General features: G+C 38.4%; 1 protein-coding gene across 2 annotated transcripts in view; it reads left to right on the forward strand.

Annotated features, from left to right (window-relative positions):
* Nucleotides 1-689: 689 nt before the first annotated feature.
* Nucleotides 690-17,328, forward strand: part of PTEN (phosphatase and tensin homolog) — a gene marked incomplete at both ends in the record, with an annotated part of 87,485 nt that continues 70,846 nt past the window's right edge. For both annotated transcript variants that reach the window (XM_084244440.1, XM_084244441.1), the window contains one exon: nucleotides 690-768. In XM_084244440.1, the coding sequence (XP_084100566.1) occupies nucleotides 690-768 (79 nt within the window). The remainder of the gene's footprint in view (nucleotides 769-17,328) is intronic.

Consider the following 17,328-nt stretch of genomic DNA (forward strand, 5'->3'; position numbering starts at 1 on the left):
CGGGGGCAGCGCCCTCGGGGAGCCGGCCGGCCGGCGGCGGCGACAGCGGCGACGCTCCTCGCCTCCTCTCGGTCTTTTCTAACCGTGCAGCCTCTTCCCCGGCTTCTCCTGAGAGGGAAGGTGGAAGCCTTGGGCTCGGGCGGGAGCCGGCTGAGGCGCGGCGGCGGCGGCACCTCCCGCTCCTGGAGCGGGGGGGAGAAGCGGCGGCGGCGGCCGCAGCTCCGGGGAGGGGGTCGGCGTCGCCTGTCACCATTGCCAGAGCTGGGAACGCCGGAGAGTTGCTCTCTCCCCTCCTCCTGCCTCCAACACGGCGGCGGCGGCGGCGGCACGGCCAGGGACCCGGGCCGGTTCTAAACCTCCCCTCCGCCGCCGCCGCACCCCCCTCGGCCCGGGCTCCGGAGGCCGCCGGAGGAGGCTGCGGCTCCGAGGATTCTGCGTCTTCTCCCCGTTCCGCTGCCGCCGCTGCCAGGCCTCTGGCTGCTGAGGAGAAGCAGGCCCAGCCGCTGCAACCATCCAGCAGCCGCCGCAGCAGCCATTACCCGGCTGCGGTCCAGAGCCAAGCGGCAGCCGAGCGAGGGGCATCAGCCACCGCCAAGTCCAGAGCCATTTCCATCCTGCAGAAGAAGCCCCGCCACCAGCCGCTTCTGCCATCTCTCTCCTCCTTTTTCTTCAGCCACAGGCTCCCAGACATGACAGCCATCATCAAAGAGATCGTTAGCAGAAACAAAAGGAGATATCAAGAGGATGGATTCGACTTAGACTTGACCTGTATCCATTTCTGGGGCTGCTGCTGCTCTTTGCCTTTCTGTCACTCTTGTCTCCTACCGTGGGAGGAGAAGGATGCGAAAATTTTCCGTAGTTTGGGTGACTATAACATATAACCCTGGTCGAATTTCTAGGTCTTAGGTATTTTGTGTGTCTCTTGAAGGCATTCACGCTAGGGTGTGTTCGGCGAGACCGAACTCTTCTTGCCTGGTTGCAAGTGTCAAGGCGCCGACTGGCTTCTGGGTCTGTCTGTGGGGTCTCTTCCGAAGGGCTATTGTCCGTTAATGCAGAATACAGTGCACTGTTAGTGGATTAGCCAGCTCGGTAATCCGGTCGACTAAGTGAACAGAAAAGTAGACGCTTTGAGGTTCAGCATATTTCGATTAAATCTTGGCTTTAGGCCCTAGATCAAGGGTATAGATCAGATTAAAATGAAAATTAGTGCTGCACGTACGCATATTGCATCAGAATCTTGCAGTGATTGTTTTTAATTTCCTGGGTTGCATCGATAGGTTTTTTTTTAAAAAATGTGAGTTGTGAACTGATTTGCATAGCTTTAAAAGGAGAATCATGTCCTGCATATATGGTGCTCGTTTGAGAGCAAAAAGTAGACTTGTGTGTTTAAACCTCGTTAATTAGAACTTTGAGCTGCATTTCGGAAGTTTGAAATCAATAGTGCAGTAATAAGCCTCACAGGGTGCTCTTGTTAGATCTTTGTTAAATTTGCCTTTTCCTCTCCTGATGGGGTGAGGTAGGATAGAGCATGAAATTTGCAGTAAGGTAGCATTTTTCTATTCAGGGCTCCTGTCGTACTTAATAGAATGGCCATTTAGTGCTTTTTGATCTCATGATAATGTGGTGTAGGTTCAGGGGTATTTTGTATAGCAAATGGTGATTGCAGAGATTAAACTTCAGTTTTCACTTGAAATTTCAGTAGTGCTGTGATGCCAGAATTGCCACTCATCTCACTGAGGTTTCTGGGCCCCGACACCTTTGGGTAGCTGTTAATTTTACTCTGACTGGTGCAGAATGTCCAGTGTAATTGACCAGTTAAAATCCAGAAGTGGTGGCAAGAGTGGATGACTCCAGCTTCAGATTGTAGGTGTCTTAGTTTTTATCTGTAGTGTTTTAAATGTACTGAGTCAGCTTGTCGAATAAGACAGAAACCCAAGAATTTTAACTGTGTGTGTATAGTTTTGGTTATCTCAAAGTTTGGTGTCTGTACTTCAAAAGATAGTGGTTATTGAAAGGCAGTAATTTTTGCAGTTTCAGGTATAACAAACTGGTTTTGATCAAAGATGGGGATAGAGCCCTCTGTTTTTGCAGAATAGAAAATATCAAAGGAATTGAGATTTACTGGTAGGCAAGTGTATAAGGCATGAAAAACAGAATTAAATTATTGGCCTGAGGTGACTGAAGCATTATATTAAGGGCCCTATTAAAGACCAAAAATTTGGTGATATGAATTGTAGCAATGGACAGTATTTAGTTAAAGTTACATAATTGTGTGTTAATAGAGTACTCTTAATGAAAGTTAATTCTTAACAAATGTAAGTAAACATTTTGCTTTAAAGAGTGATACTAAAGTGTCTATGTCCTAAAATTGTGGGGCAGGTTTTTTTCCTTCGGAGAAAATATTTTATATCAAGATGTTTTATTTCTTTGTATTATGTAGCTGCACAGAAGTGTGCAGAGCTAATTTTGCGCACATTTTTGTTGCGAAATGAAGATAAAAGTTACAGAAGAAGTAGCAATACACAAAAGTTAACAGTTCTCTGTTAAAAGAATATTGTTAAAGAACAGTGGGAAATTTTCAAGATTGCATTAATTGAAAATTTTATTAAGGCTGAACTTGATCTGCTTGTCCAGAAGATAATTAACTATGGAAAAACTCCTGATTTCTAACATATTTCAAAGGTAGTCAATTGTTAGTGTGAATAAATGCCTATTTCATTTAAAGTTTTCATGGTATAAGACTAATAATATTCTGGCAGGTTCTTAAATGTGAACAGTAAGGTGATTGACAGTTTCTCCTTTGAGTTCGGAGTATGTGTGTCTCTAAGTGAAATTCATGTGACTTAAAACTTTCTCTAGAACTGTGCTTTTAGTTATGGAATGCATAGAAAGCGTTATCAAATTCTGCATCAAATGACTAATAACACTTAATTTCTAGAGTTGTGGTTTTATTGAGCCAAATCTTGATATGAAAAAAAAAAAATCGGTTAAGGAAAAGTCAGTGGAGGGCTTGCTTTTTGTGACAGTTGTTCTTCCAATAATTTTGATATACCAAAGTACTTTGATTTGCTTGGTTTCACTTTGGTATTTTGTGTTTATGGGGGGAAAATTAAAATGGTCATGAAGACTGTCTCTGGCAGGTTGTAAAGTTATCTATTTCAGCAGCTAGTCTGTAAGAAGTAAATTCCTTTATGAAAGTAGTGATTGGAATACTTTTTTTCTGAGGAAGATTAACAGTGAAGTGATTTCTCAGAGGAGGATTGAGGACCATGACTCAGATTTAAATATTTTTGAAAAATTGATTATTCTAAAAAGCATTTGTTGGTGAGGTTTTACACTTACTGTTTATCTACTAAACATGAGTCTCTAAAAAAATTAGCATCTTTAGATCCCACAGGAAATTTAGTGTTTTTTTTTTATTGTTTGATAAGTTTGTATCTTTATTCCCCTTGTAGAGGATATTTTTAATTTTAGAGTATAATGACAATTGAAGTTAACTGTATTATCTCTTAAGATTAGGGATTACTAAAATGACCATATTGTGTGTGTTTGTTTTTATAGATTGCATTTAGTTTTTATTTTACACTGTTATGTGTCTGCTAAGTTGTATTTCTTTCCTAAACAACACGATGGGGACACCTAACTTCTACATGAAAATTTACAAACTTCATTTTCGTAAAGCTTTATGTAAGAATAAAGCACACCTGAAAAGAGAGTTATTTACAATTTATATGACTCTTAATCTAAGGAAAAAGAACTTTATAGCTGTGCCTGTAAACGTTTTCGCAGTTGTACAATCAGTGCAATTTTATGTTGCGTATGATATAAATAATTAAACATCATAAAATATGGTGAAATATAACCATGTTAATTTTAAATTTAGGTTCAGAAAGATAAATACACTTGAGTGTCTTACTTTTTAGCATTTCGACATCAGAAAGGTAGCTGGTGCTATTGTAACTTTTATGTGGAAGAATATCACTTTTTGTGCTTTTTACTGGTAATTACATAAAATATGCAGACTTCTTAATAGGAAATTCCTTCCTTTTTGGAAGCAAAGTCTTTAGTTCCTATTTTCACATGTGCTCATTTTGAAATTTGCCCTATTTACTGTTTGTTCATTTAGTGATAACTTGAAGCTTAATAACTATGAGGTATTCTCTTCTGTGACTTTCAATGGAGAAATATTTACTATGGAAAATCCATTAAAAAATTTCAGCATTAATTCACTCTTAGTTAACGTTCTATTTTTAAAATTTGTACCTTAGCCTTTTTAGTAAGGTGAACATGTAGGAAATGATTTAATATTGTATATGAAATTGGAGTTTTTAGAAAGTAGGTTAGAAGTGTGCATGCGTAGTAAAGGTTTTTGCTGAATCAAAATGTTAGGGGTTGGCAGAGCTGTAAGGATTTAGCTTCCATAGGTGCTATTAATTATAGTAAAAGAAATTTATTTGGTTCCATATTTTTTCCCTGTATTTATTTCTTAGAACCTGCCTTCCATTTCATCTCCTTTTCTGTTAAATACATTGGTTTTACATCAGCATTGGAAAATTCTTTTGTGGCCTTTAATGATAAAAGTGTTAGAATTTGTTCTAAGGATATATTTGTATCTACTTATGAGATTGGGGTCAAGAATAATTTCAGTTCTGTTTTACCATTGCTTTCTCATCTGCTAGCTTTGGAATTAATGCAGTTACTATCAGAAATATCAGTAATGTTGAAATTATACTGAGTAATCTTAAATTGGAAAGGACTTGGGGAACACAATGATAATCTTTATTCTTTTATATAGGCCACATTATAGCAACATGCCTTCTTTCTTAGGTGATCAAAAGTATTTTGGTTTGTGAATATTAATTCATTCTCTTTGTAACTATTGAATACATGCACTTATCAATGTACAATATTTTCAGTTGTTAAGTGTGAAATTAGTATATTGGTTTTGACTACTCATCTATTCCCTAGTTTTTCGATTTTTTCCTTACTGGTTATAGAACGGGTATTGGCATTTTGTTTCATTTAAAATAATTTGTCCTGAAATAAAAAACAAAAGACTGTTGGGAAATACTAATATAAGAAGGATAAGCACAGTTTAGGTGAAAATAATAATAATATAAGAATAACAATTTATGTGAATTAGCTTTGAGTGGGAAGTTTTTATTTAACTCTAGGTAAAGGCAGATTCTCCTCATTTGCATCAGTTTGTGTTGAGATGGATAGACAGTGTCAGGGAAATACCATTGGTAGTTTTCTGAATATTGTCAGAAATACTATGACAGCATCTGCCAGCGAAAAAATTTTCTTGTGCATAGTGTGGAAAAGAAAGACTCTGTATTATATTTTTCTTTTTCTTTTTCTCTCTCTTTTTTTTTTAGATTTATTTATTTATGCATACAGACCAGAGATGCTGGGAGTAAGAGGACTCACCAGAGACAGAGTGGGGAACAGAACAGGCAGACTGACCGAAATACACTGCTGAGGGGAGCAGCGGGCGAGACAGGAGAGGTCTGCTGCGCCATGTGGGTTTCTCCCTGGCCGGCTGGGGATCGAACTCATGTTACAGAGGCTGTGGATTGCTTCATAGTGCGGTGCTTAACCTCTTGTGCCACCAGGGAGGCCCTGTATTATATATTAAGTGGTTATACCATTATCAGTAGTCATCACTTCAAATATGATCAGTGATTCTAACATATGTGTAAGTGTTTGAATATTCTTTGTGTGTATATATAGGTAAACATAACGCATACTATCATTTCTAAAAAGAGAGTTTGGTGAATATTGTTTCCTAATTTTCAAATATCATAAGATATTTAAACTATATTAAAATAGTGATTATTGCTTTTCTCTACATATTGTATATTATTTCATTTTAGATTTTAGGGTGGCAGAGTTGACTGTAGACCCAGATTGCTTGAGTTGGAATCCTGGCTCTTCCACTTAGTATCTGGATGATTTTGAGTAGGTTATATAGTCTTTCTCGTTACATAGTCTTTCTCAGCCTATTTTTTCCTGTAAAGTGGAGATAATGTACCTATCCACATAAAGTTTATTTTGAAGAATAAATGAATAATATAAGTAATTTACTTTGCATACTACTTGTCACATTGTAAATATTTAATGGTAACCTCTGCTCTTAAAAATTATAATTTCAGATTACCCTGGCATAAGAAATTACTTGTATTTTCACTTATGGGAAGAGCACTGATTATAATTGAATTTCCTCTTTTGGGAATGTTAGAATTTTAATAGGTTTAAGCTATAGTTTTTTTTTTTTTAAAAGATTTATTTATTTATACAAGAGCTGGGGTACAGGCCAGATGCGCAGGAGGGTGAGAGAATTCACCAGAGACAGAACGGGGAACAGAACAGGCAGACTGACGAAATACACTGCTGAGGGGAGCAGCGGGTGAGACAGGAGAGGTCTGCCACACCATGTGGGACCCTCACCTGCTGGCCGGGATCGAACTGGCGCTACAGAGGCTGCGGTCAGCTTCACAGCATGGTGCTCAACTCGCTGCGCCACCCGGGAGGCCCAAGCCTTAGTTATTTTTTAAAATAGTGATGGTTCTTTAGGAGCTATGGTGTAATGTGTCTGTGATTTTTTTTTTTTTTAAGATTTATTTATGCATATAAGTACTGGGGTATAGGCCAGAAGTGCAGAGGGTGAGGGGGTTCACCAGAAACAGAGTGGGGAATAGAACATGTGGATCCATTGAAATAACACTGCTTATGGGAGCAGTTGGTGAGACAGGAGAGGTCTGCTGTGCCCTGTGGGTTAGCTCCCTGGCTGGGGATCAAACTCATGCTTGATGGCAATGACTTTAACTCCTGCTTTAACTCCTGCGTCACCAGAGGCCCTAATGTGTCTGTGATTTTGCTGTTATATCACAAATAGAATGCAAAACTTGGTTTACTCAGGATTGAGTAAAGAAAAGCTAATCATGCTAACCAAGAAAGATGGAAGCTTTCTATTATTTATTTATTTATTTTTGCGGGGCCCTTGCCGGCTGCTGGGGAATGAATCGGCACTGCAGCTTGCAGCCCAGCGCTCAACCACTGCGCCACCAGGGGAGGCCCTCCTATTATTATTGTATAAGAAAGTAGAAGTTGGAAAATAAAAATTTTTTTAATACTAAATTTTCTTGGGCCTCCCTATGGCGCAAGGGGTTAAGCACTGCACTGTGAAGTGGTTCGCAGCTTCTGCAGCACGAGTTCGATCCCCTGGCTGGCCAGGGAGCAACCCACGTGGCGCAGCAGAACTCTCCTGACTTGCCTGCTGCTCCCTTCAGCAGTGTATTTCAGTCAGTCTGCCTGTTCTGTTCCCCATTCTGTCTCCAGTGAGTCCTCTCACCCCCCCACCCCCAATCTCTGGCCTGTGCCCCAGCTCTTGTATGCATAAATAGATAAATCTTTAAAATTTTTTTTTCTTACAATATTAAAGATAGGTCAGCTTAAATATTACATTTTTATTCAGAATAATCTCTGCCTCAAATGAGAGAAAACTGTCCATGTAAATTTGTGTAAAGTACTTTTCAATAAAGGTGTATTTCTTAGCATTTCTTTTTAAGTTCATATTTTTGGAGGAGTCATAAAGCTTGGAATGCCACATTATATTTATTATAACAAAATTTGCATTTAGTATAATCTGGCAACCTTTGATATAAATTAGGAGATTATTGTTAAACTTTTAATATTTTTACATTTGATCAAGATTCTTTTATTTGTTGGTTTTTTTTTTTTTTAAAGATTTATTTATTCATTCAAGAGCTGGAGTGTAGACCAGAGGTGCAGGGGAGAGGGACTGACAGGATTGACCAGAGAGAGAGTGGGGAGCAGAATAGGCAGAATGACTGAAATACACTGCTGAGGGGAGCTGCAGATAAGACAAGAAAGGTCTGCTGTGCCATGTGGGTGGCTCCCTGGCTGGGGATCAAACTCTGTGCTGCAGTGGCTGAGGATGGCTTCATAGTGCTGAGACTTAATGCCATGTGCACCCAGGGAGGCCCCAAGATTTCTTTTAAGATTTATTTTCATGCATTCAAGAATTGGGGTGTAGGCATTGAGGAGTAGAGAGTGGGATTTGAGAGGATCCACCAGAGACAGAGTAGGGAGCAGAACAGGCAGATTTACTGAAATACACTGCTGAAGGAAGCAGTTGGTGAGACAGGAGAGGTCTGCTGAGCTATGTAGTTTAGCTCCCTGTCCCGGGATCTGAACCCTTGCTGCAGTGGCTGCTGATAGCTTCATAGTGCTGAGATTTAACCTCTTGCACCCCCAGGGAGGCCCAAGATTCTTAAAATTATTCCAAGCCCTTGGGGGGAAGAGATAACAGACTTTTTTTCTCATTCTTATGTGGAATAATGGAATAAGCTCTGTTGAGATCTGATTAATAAAGGCCAGTATGTGCATAGGAATATTCTTTTTTTTTTTCTTTTTTCTCTTTCCTGTACTTGTCTCCCAACTATGTTCTAGTACTCTTAATAGTTAAAGCATTTGATTTTCAGTGAGGTTTTTTTTATTTTTTACTTTTCATGTGTTTGTCTGTCTTTGCAGAATGCATGAACAGCATGGTTGATGTGCTCCTTCCATTTATGTATGTAACTATTTGATTATGTAACTATTACTTATTTTGTTATGTGTTGTATAAGTTAGCTGTAGTTTTGGTCCAAGGGAAGGTCGTAGTATTGAACTGTGCATTTTGACATCTTATGGAAAAATTGAGTTGTCTAAAACACTTACTTTTTCTCGTTCTTTAATGTTACATGCCCCTGTATTTGCTTTATATCATTATGCAAAACTTAAAATTGGTTTAGTATTATTAAAACCCTTCAGCATGGTTCTGAATTTTTTTGTTTGATTTTTGTAGATTTTTCAGCCTAAAATAAGACTCTAGTTATGGCCAAGATTGCATTCTGCTAAATTTTTTTTAAGATTTATATTTTTATTTATGCATCCAAGTACAGGGGTATAGGCCAGAGATGCTGGGGGTGAGAGGATTCACTAGAGACAGAATGGGGAGCAGAACAGGCAGATTGACTGAAGTACACTGCTGAGGGGAGCAGCAGGTGAGTTAGGAGAGGTCTGCTGCGCCATGTGGGTAGCTCCCTGGCCAGGGATCAAACTCATGCTGCAGTGGCTGTGGACAGCTTTATAGGTTGCGTCTTAACCCCGGAGAGGCCCTAAATTTTTTTTTAAAGATTTATGTAGGGCCTCCCCGGTGGCGCAGCGGGTTGAGCACAGTGCTGTGAAGCTGTCCGCAACCTCCGCAGTGCGGGTTTGATTCCTCGCAGGCTAGGGAGATACCCACATGGAGTGGCAGACCTCTCCTGTCTCGCCCGCTGCTCTCCTCAGCCGTGTGTTTAGGTCCTTCTGCCTGTTCTGTTCTCCGCTCTGTCTCTGGTGAATTCTCTCACTCTCCCACGCCTCTGGCCTGTACCCCAGCTCTGTATTACATAAATATGTATGCAAGAACTGGGGTATAGGCCAGAGGTGTGGAGGGGGCGTGTAAGAGGATTCACCAGAGACAGAGCGAGGAGCACAACAGGCAGACTGACTGAAATACACTGCTGAGGGGAGCAGTGGGTGAGGCAGGAGAGGTCTGCTGCATCATGTGAGTACTCCCTGGCAGGCTGGGCATCGAACTCATGCTGCAGAGGCTGCGGATAGCTTAATAGTGCTGTGCTTAACCTCTGTAGCCACCAGGAAGGCCCTCTGCTAAATTTTTGTGTTTAATATGTTTGTTCTTTTGAAGAGGATGTATTAAAGGTATGAAAAGCATTGTGATTTGAATTAATATAGTGTATCCTATAATTACAGAAAACATGTTCAGATTTGCACATAACTGCTTTAAAATGCATTTTCTTCCTATTTAAAATTCTTTTGCTCTCATGTACTAGTGACATTCTTTTTTTTTTTTTTTTTTTGAATATTGTAGTTACTCTGAACTGATTGGAAAGTAAATAAATAGAATTGAACATTTTTTTCTACTTTTAAAATGAAATTTGGGGCTTGATTTTTAGATGCTTATTTTTAGACATGTGTTTATGGATTACTTGACTATGAATCTGTCAGGATGAAATGGAATGCCTGTGCTTTTTTTTCATGTGAAAGTGGTGCTTTGCCAGGCTTAAATTAGCCATGTTGTAAAATTATTTAACATTTTCATTGAATCATACTGAAATATGAAAGAAGAAAGGACTTGAGTCAGGTCTTTTAATGAATGGAATAGAATCAGCTTTCTGTGCCCTAACAGTGTCTTATATTTGTTTAGTACTTTTTTTTTAATCATCAGCTAGTTTAATTTTGCAAAGAAGAGGTAATCTAATTGATAGAGCAACCTTTTTTTTTTTTTTTTTAAATTTTTTTGTAGTACACTAACCGTAGCTTCAATAAAATTAGTAGAAAATTGAGGCCAAACAAGGATTCGGGGTTTTTGGGCACCTGGTGGAGTATTTTCCCATTATTTTTTTTCTTTTTTCAAAAAATTTTTTTTTAAAGATTTATTTATTTATTTATTTATTTATACAAGCACTGGGTACAGTCAGAAGCGCGGGAAGGTGAGAGAATTCACCAGAGCCAGAGCGGGGAACAGAACAGGCAGACTGACGAAGTACACTGCTGAGGGAAGCAGCGGGCGGCAGGAGATGTATGTGCTCCGTGTGGGACCCTCGCCCGGTGGCCTGAGAACAATCTGGCGCTGCAGATGTTACAGGCAGCTTCGCAGCCCAGGGCTCAACCGCTAAGCCACCGGGGAGGCCTCAGTTGTTCTAATTTTAGAAGTATCTGGAGGGCTTCTTAAATCATAGGATACTTGCTCCACACCTCACAATTTCTGATTCACTGGGTTTGTTTTGGAGCCTGAGAATTTGTATTTCTAGCAAGTTCCTAGGTGATGCTGATACGGGTGGTCTGGGGATCACACTTCATGAACCCATCTATTATATGATCTTCCTTTAAGCAGATCTGTAATGTGTTATCTTCATTAGATTAATAGAATTACACATATATTATCTTACTGGATTTGTAAACTCTAAGTAGCTGAGCATGGCAAATACTGAGTATAAAAAAACAGTAAAACGGAATTAGAAGGAGTATGTGTAAGTTTGGGAGTCAGCTAGATCTAAAGTCTGGCATAAATCCTTGCTCAGCCACTTATCAGTTGTGTAATAAAAGACACTACTTAATAAGCTTTAGTTTTCATATTTCTAACTGATTGTAAAAATCCTTAACCCGTGAGGTGGTTATTGGTTTGTTCGAAAAATAGGTTAGATGTTTTTCAGATTATTGGCTGCCAACTAGGGGTGAACCTTTCCCACTTGAGGCATTTGGCGACCTTTTTGGTTGCAGTTGAGGTTATGGGGAGAGAGATACTATTGGCATCTGCTGGGTAGAGGCCAGGGATGCTGTTAAACATTTTATAATGCACAAGACAACCCTACCACAAGAAAGAATTAGCAGGCCCATGTTAACTGATAAGGCCGAGGTTGAGAAACCCTGGTTTAGAGGTATAAAGTGTCTGCTGTATAAAAAGATAAGCATAATATTTGATAAAAGTCAGTACCTTTGCCCTTAGGTTGTAGTATGTAAGAAGGTCAAATTGCTAATAAATAATGAAGCTAGATTCAATATCTAGGTTTTCTGACTGCTGCTAGGCAGCATTCTTTACAAGAACTTTGTCCACAAAAAAATATTCCTGGCAACAAAAAAGATTTATTTGAAAAGGGCTTATGTGTTATTTGGCTGATTGTGAAAATGTTCCTTTGAACTTCTGTTAGAAATGGGTGAAAATGTTTTCAGTGAATATGTAAGGGTAATGCCTGGTGCGAAGATATTCAGAAGGATGTTACCTAAAACTGTCCAAAGAGGATAGTAATGCTTTATTAAAAGAAAACATTTTTTTTTCATTTTTATAATTGCCAGATATTTTATAGCTTTAATTAGGTTGTTGAGCTGTTGGGTCAGGATGCAATACTCCCAGTATACTTTTTGTTGTCTAAAGAACTTTCTACTCTCTTTTTCATTCTATAGTCAGCTATGTTGTTATAGTCAGATATATTGAAGTTAAATGTGCTGATGTAAACTGGCAAAATTCTGTTAGGCAAACGAGATAACTACTACACTATGGAAACCGAAAATGGCTGATTCTGACAAATTGTAAAAAAGTTTGTTACCTTTCCAGATGAAGAAAGTAGGTCTGACTTTGAGGTTCTTTGATAAGGAGGTTCTTTGATATGTCTATTACCTTCTTTTTGAGATGCTAAATTTGCTCTCAGCCTGCTGGATTACAGTAATTATCTAAATTAGAATTTGTTTTAAAGTGAAGTTTTTAGCATAATTTTGATACAGTTTTGGATTAACCTGGAGATAGAAAGATGCCAAGGGAGTAGTTTTGTGGATTCCAAAAACTATTGTTTTTAAGGTAGACAAACATAACCACAAAAGTATTCTAGGAATAAATTGATTGCTATCGTCTTTTTCTGTTTCCTTGATGTAACAGTTTGCCTCTTTGCAGGAAAATGTCAACCCCTATTTTAAAACTTCATATGAAATTTTGAGTTTCTGGGTGTTAAATTCTTTTGAAATTATAGGAGATATTCAGAAATACTGGTAAATATTTTAAAATTGGGACTGTTAATCGGATGATAGTGAGATTTTTTGAAAACAGCATTTCTTGTAATTTAATTGAGTAAGGCTTATAGTGTTTATTTCAATATAAATAATTTCACTTTTATAAAATAGAATTCTTTTATGAAACATGACTAAAGAGAATTTAAAAAATTACCACTGTCCTGTTTCTCTAAAACTTTGTTCATAATAGTTTCTCATTTGTTCATAAGCATCTTTTTTGTTTTTTATTATTATTTTTAAAAGATTTATTTATTTTTATACAAGAATTGGGGTACAGGCTAGATATGCAGGAGGGGGGGCAGTGTGAGAGGATTCACTAGAGACAGAGCTGGGAACAGAACAGGCAGATGGACCGAAGTACATTGCTGAGGGGAGCAGCTGGTGAGACAGGAGAGGTCTGTCTTGCCATGTGGGTTTCTCCCTGGATGGCCACTTGCTGCAGTGGCTGCGGATAGCTTCATAGGTTGCTTCTTAACCCCTGCGCCACCAGGGAGGCCCAGCATCTTTTTTAAATGTATTTTGTCATAGTGAACTTAAAGGGGTGTTTATGTTTTAACAATCTCCAAAAGCACCTTACAGTTGCCTTAATCATTTTATTTATTTAATAGAGGCATGTTTTATTTATTTATTTACTGATTTATTTGTTTGTTTGTTTGTTTGTACATGCACTGGGTACAGTCAGAAGCACGGGAGGGTGAGAGAATTCACCAGAGCCAGAGCGGGGAGCAGAGCAGGCAGAAGGACCGAAGTACACTGCTGAGGGGAGCAGCGGGCGGCAGGAGAGGTCTGCCTGCCATGTGGGGACTCTCCTCCGGTGGCCGGGGAGCAGCCGGGGATCGAACCTGGCGCTGCAGAGGCCACGGGCAGCTTTGCAACCCAGCGCTCAACTGCTGCGCCACCGGGGAGGCCCATGCCTTAATTATTTTAAATGGTGAAGTCATCAGAAATATTTATTTGCCTGCAGTTACATGTGAAACTTGTTTCCAATATGTGGTTAGTATTTTTCTCTGTTCTTTTTAAATTTTTCTTCAGGGCAAATTAAAGATGACATAAAAGTTTGGAAATGTTGAAGACTTGAAACTTTTCCCCCTCATTGGAAAGCTATTGCATATTTAAAATTTTAAGCATATTTTAGTTACTTGAGACAAAAATTTATCCATATACTTTTGATAGGTTAATTTTTTCCCCCGTATTGTATTGAAATTGAAGCAGATATAGAAGTAATTTGACTAAATGATCACATTTTATACGAATGTGCTTATAACCCTTGAAATGTTGTTTTCCTATCATAAATCAGAAAGATTATTGGCTTGTCATGATGCTACTCTTCCCTGAAGCATATTTATATTGCTTTTTATTGAGGTTACATTGGTTTACAACATTGTATTTGGTTTAAAGGTATAAGCTCACACCCTTCTGGTGTATGTTACCACACCACACTCACTATCAAGTCCCTGAAAGTCTTCACCATAGTCCACTGTGCTCCCTCCTTACTTTACTTTCTGCCTTTGGTAGCCTCAGTTCTACAGTCAGATTTCTAGGGTTTTATTATTGGTTTGGTTTTATTTGACCCTTTGCCTTGTTTCTCTCTGTCCTGGAACATATTTTGAATGATATGTTTCATATTTACATAGTTGCCTTATTAATTAATGAAGTTTTGCCATGCACTTGCATTTGTTATTAATGTTAAATTTTAGTCCTCAAATTTGCCTTTGTTAGTTTATGTCAGATTGTATTTGTAAGGGTCAGATATTAAAATGGAAATAATTTTAACCTTAATAGCTAAGTGATAATTCTGTCTCAGTGAGTTTACTAATTCATATAGTGGGAAAAAATGTGGGAGAAAACTTCTGTTTTTTAAAGAAAATTACTTGTTAGAGTAGCTTTTTTCCAAATGAGATAAGATTGTTAAATGTAAGGAAATTTTGATTTAGGTATGGTATTTTCCTTGTTGTAATATACTTAGTGCAACTGAAGTATGATATAATTTTGCACATCTAGGTTCTTTTCATTGTGATCAAGATTATCTTTAATAATGTAAAATATGCTAAGGTACTGGTTATTAAGGCTATTTGGATTTTTTTTAATACTGAAAAGGTCACCCAGATTGAGATTATTGCATAGTGTCCAAGAACGAAGTCTTGCCATCTGTTACTCAAATATAGGAAAAAGTTAAGATAATCTAGTGATATAAGTGGTTTTGACACTTCTGTTTTTGGAATCATCAATTACGATTTTTAAAGACTAATATGAAATTTTAAACTTTTGCAAAAACGAAACTTAATAGTGATGCTGGTGTTTATATTTTTCCTTCTAACATAAAGGTACTAGTCAAGAACTAAATATTATGTAACGAAATTCTGGTTGTTAGTCATTAGCTTTTACAGAATTGTTTGGCTATTTAAGTGGAAACATGTTTTGACCTGAGACATTAATTATGAAAGATTTGGTATTTTTAAGCTGTAGTTTTTCTAATAGTTGATATATAAAAATTCATTTTTATAGGAATTAAGCAGGGGATTGATTTAAAAAGTATTCCTTAAAGATTTGCTTTAGGGCCTCCCCGGTGGCGCAGCAGTTGAGCGCTGGGTTGCGAAGCTGCCCACCGCCTCTGCAGCGCCAGTTCGATCCCTGGCTGCTCCTCGGCCACAGAGGAGGGTCCCACATGGCGCGCAGATCTCTCCTGCCGCCCGCTGCTCCCCTCAGCAGTGTACTTCTGTCCTTCTGCCTGCTCTGCTCCCTGCTCTGGCTCTGGTGAATTCTCTCACCCTCCTGCGTTTCTGGCTGTACCCAGTGCTTGTATAAATAAATCTTAAAAAAATATAAAAAAAGATTTGCTTTAAATATTTTTTAGATTTTCTGCTTTTTTCTACAACTCGGTTTTTGTCTGCACACTAGCAAATGAGTTTCCCCATTTAAAATTTTGCTGTTGCATTTTGAACCACTCCAGAAGTTTTTTTCATCTGCCCCAAGAACTTGATCTTCCCAAGTTACATTTAAATCTTGAAAATTGCCTGTTGGGCTTGAAAATATCTGTTTAATTTTGATCTATGTTGTTTTATTATGTTGGCTTTTATTTATTTATTTATTTTTTGCTGAGAAGCTTTCTGTCATGCAAAATAATTATTACTGAAAATATTTCAGTTTAGCTATAATTTTGAATTTATGTTCTTAAATGTGACTTTTTGTCTGGGGCCTCTTTTTTTTGTACAGGAAACATCTTGCCAATTTCAAATTAATGTTGGGTGAAAGTTGATTGTTTCACAAGCATCAGTTTATAAAATTTGCTCAGATCTGAATTGTAGGCCATGAAAAGAATGATACCTTTTTGAATAGACAGCTGTGTATATAAATTACATTTCTTACATTAAGTGAAACACATACATACATGAGATTTTTATCCAAACCTTAAAATTTTAAGTCTTTACCATTTAGTTTGCATAGTAGTATTTAAAGAATATGAGGTTCTTAGGAACTCCTTTCCTTTGTTTTAATTCTATCCCTCCCTTCTTCTATTGTTATGTTAAATTTTCATGTTTCTTTAAGTTTATTTGCAGTTGAAAAAAATGTACTCCTCAGATTGTTTTCTTTGCTCAGCTTAACTATTTTTCAAGATTTTTAATTTGTCCTCCTTTAACTGTGAAGATTCCAAAACTAATTGTGTTGCAGTAACTGGATTCATATTAAAATTGTGTCCCTTGAGGGACTTACTCTCACATTAGTATATTTTAAAATTGCGTATTATTAAATCTGTAAAATATGAGTTTTGACTAGTATTTTAATATATATAATTTCAGATTTTTTGGTAATCCATTTATTCAAGTGACTTACAAAATTGATGTAATGATTAAAATATCTTCAGTGGGAATATGAATCATGTTTTGCAATATTACTTAACAAGGCAGTCATAAAATCAGCCTTATGATTCTTCTCGATACAGTAATGAATACTAATGTGTGCCTTCATATTTAAAAATCCATATGTATTTCTAGTTTGGTTTTTTTTTTACTTTTTTTTTTAAGATTTATTTTTATTTATTTATACAAGCACTGGGTACAGTCAGAAGCACGGGAGGGTGAGAGAATTCACCAGAGCCAGAGCAGGGAGCAGAGCAGGCAGACTGAAGTATACTGCTGAGGGGAGCAGCGGGTGGCAGGAGAGGTCTGGGTGGCAGGAGAGGTCTGCGTGGCAGGAGAGGTCTGCGCGCCATGTGGGACCCTCCTCTGGTGGCCCGGGAGCAGCCGGGGATTGAACCAGCGCTGCAGAGGGTGTGGGCAGCTTCGCGACCCAGCACTCAACCGCTCCGCCACCGGGGAGGCCCTCTAGTTTGTATTGTTTTGACTCACTTTAAAATATTGCAGTTAGGCAAAACTGAAAGAAAAAAGCAAATAATTTCCAAATGTTTTCCTAGCTTAAAATATGGAATAAAATTTTTTTTTAAGATTTATTTATTTATGCATACAAGAGCTAGGGTGCAGGCCAGAGATGCGGGGTGCAGTGGTGGGAGAAGGGGTGGTGGGGTAAGGGTGAGAGGATTCACCAGAGACATAGTGGGGAACAGAACAGTTAGACTGAAATACATTGCTGAGCGGAGCAGTCGGTGAGACAGGAGAGGTCTACTGTACCATGTGGGTAGCTCCCTGGCCTGCGGGGATCAAACTCCAGAGGCTCTGGGGATCGAACTCCAGATGCTGTGGA

This window comes from Talpa europaea (genome assembly GCF_964194135.1).
Source record: "Talpa europaea genome assembly, chromosome: 10".
NCBI lineage: Eukaryota > Metazoa > Chordata > Mammalia > Eulipotyphla > Talpidae > Talpa > Talpa europaea.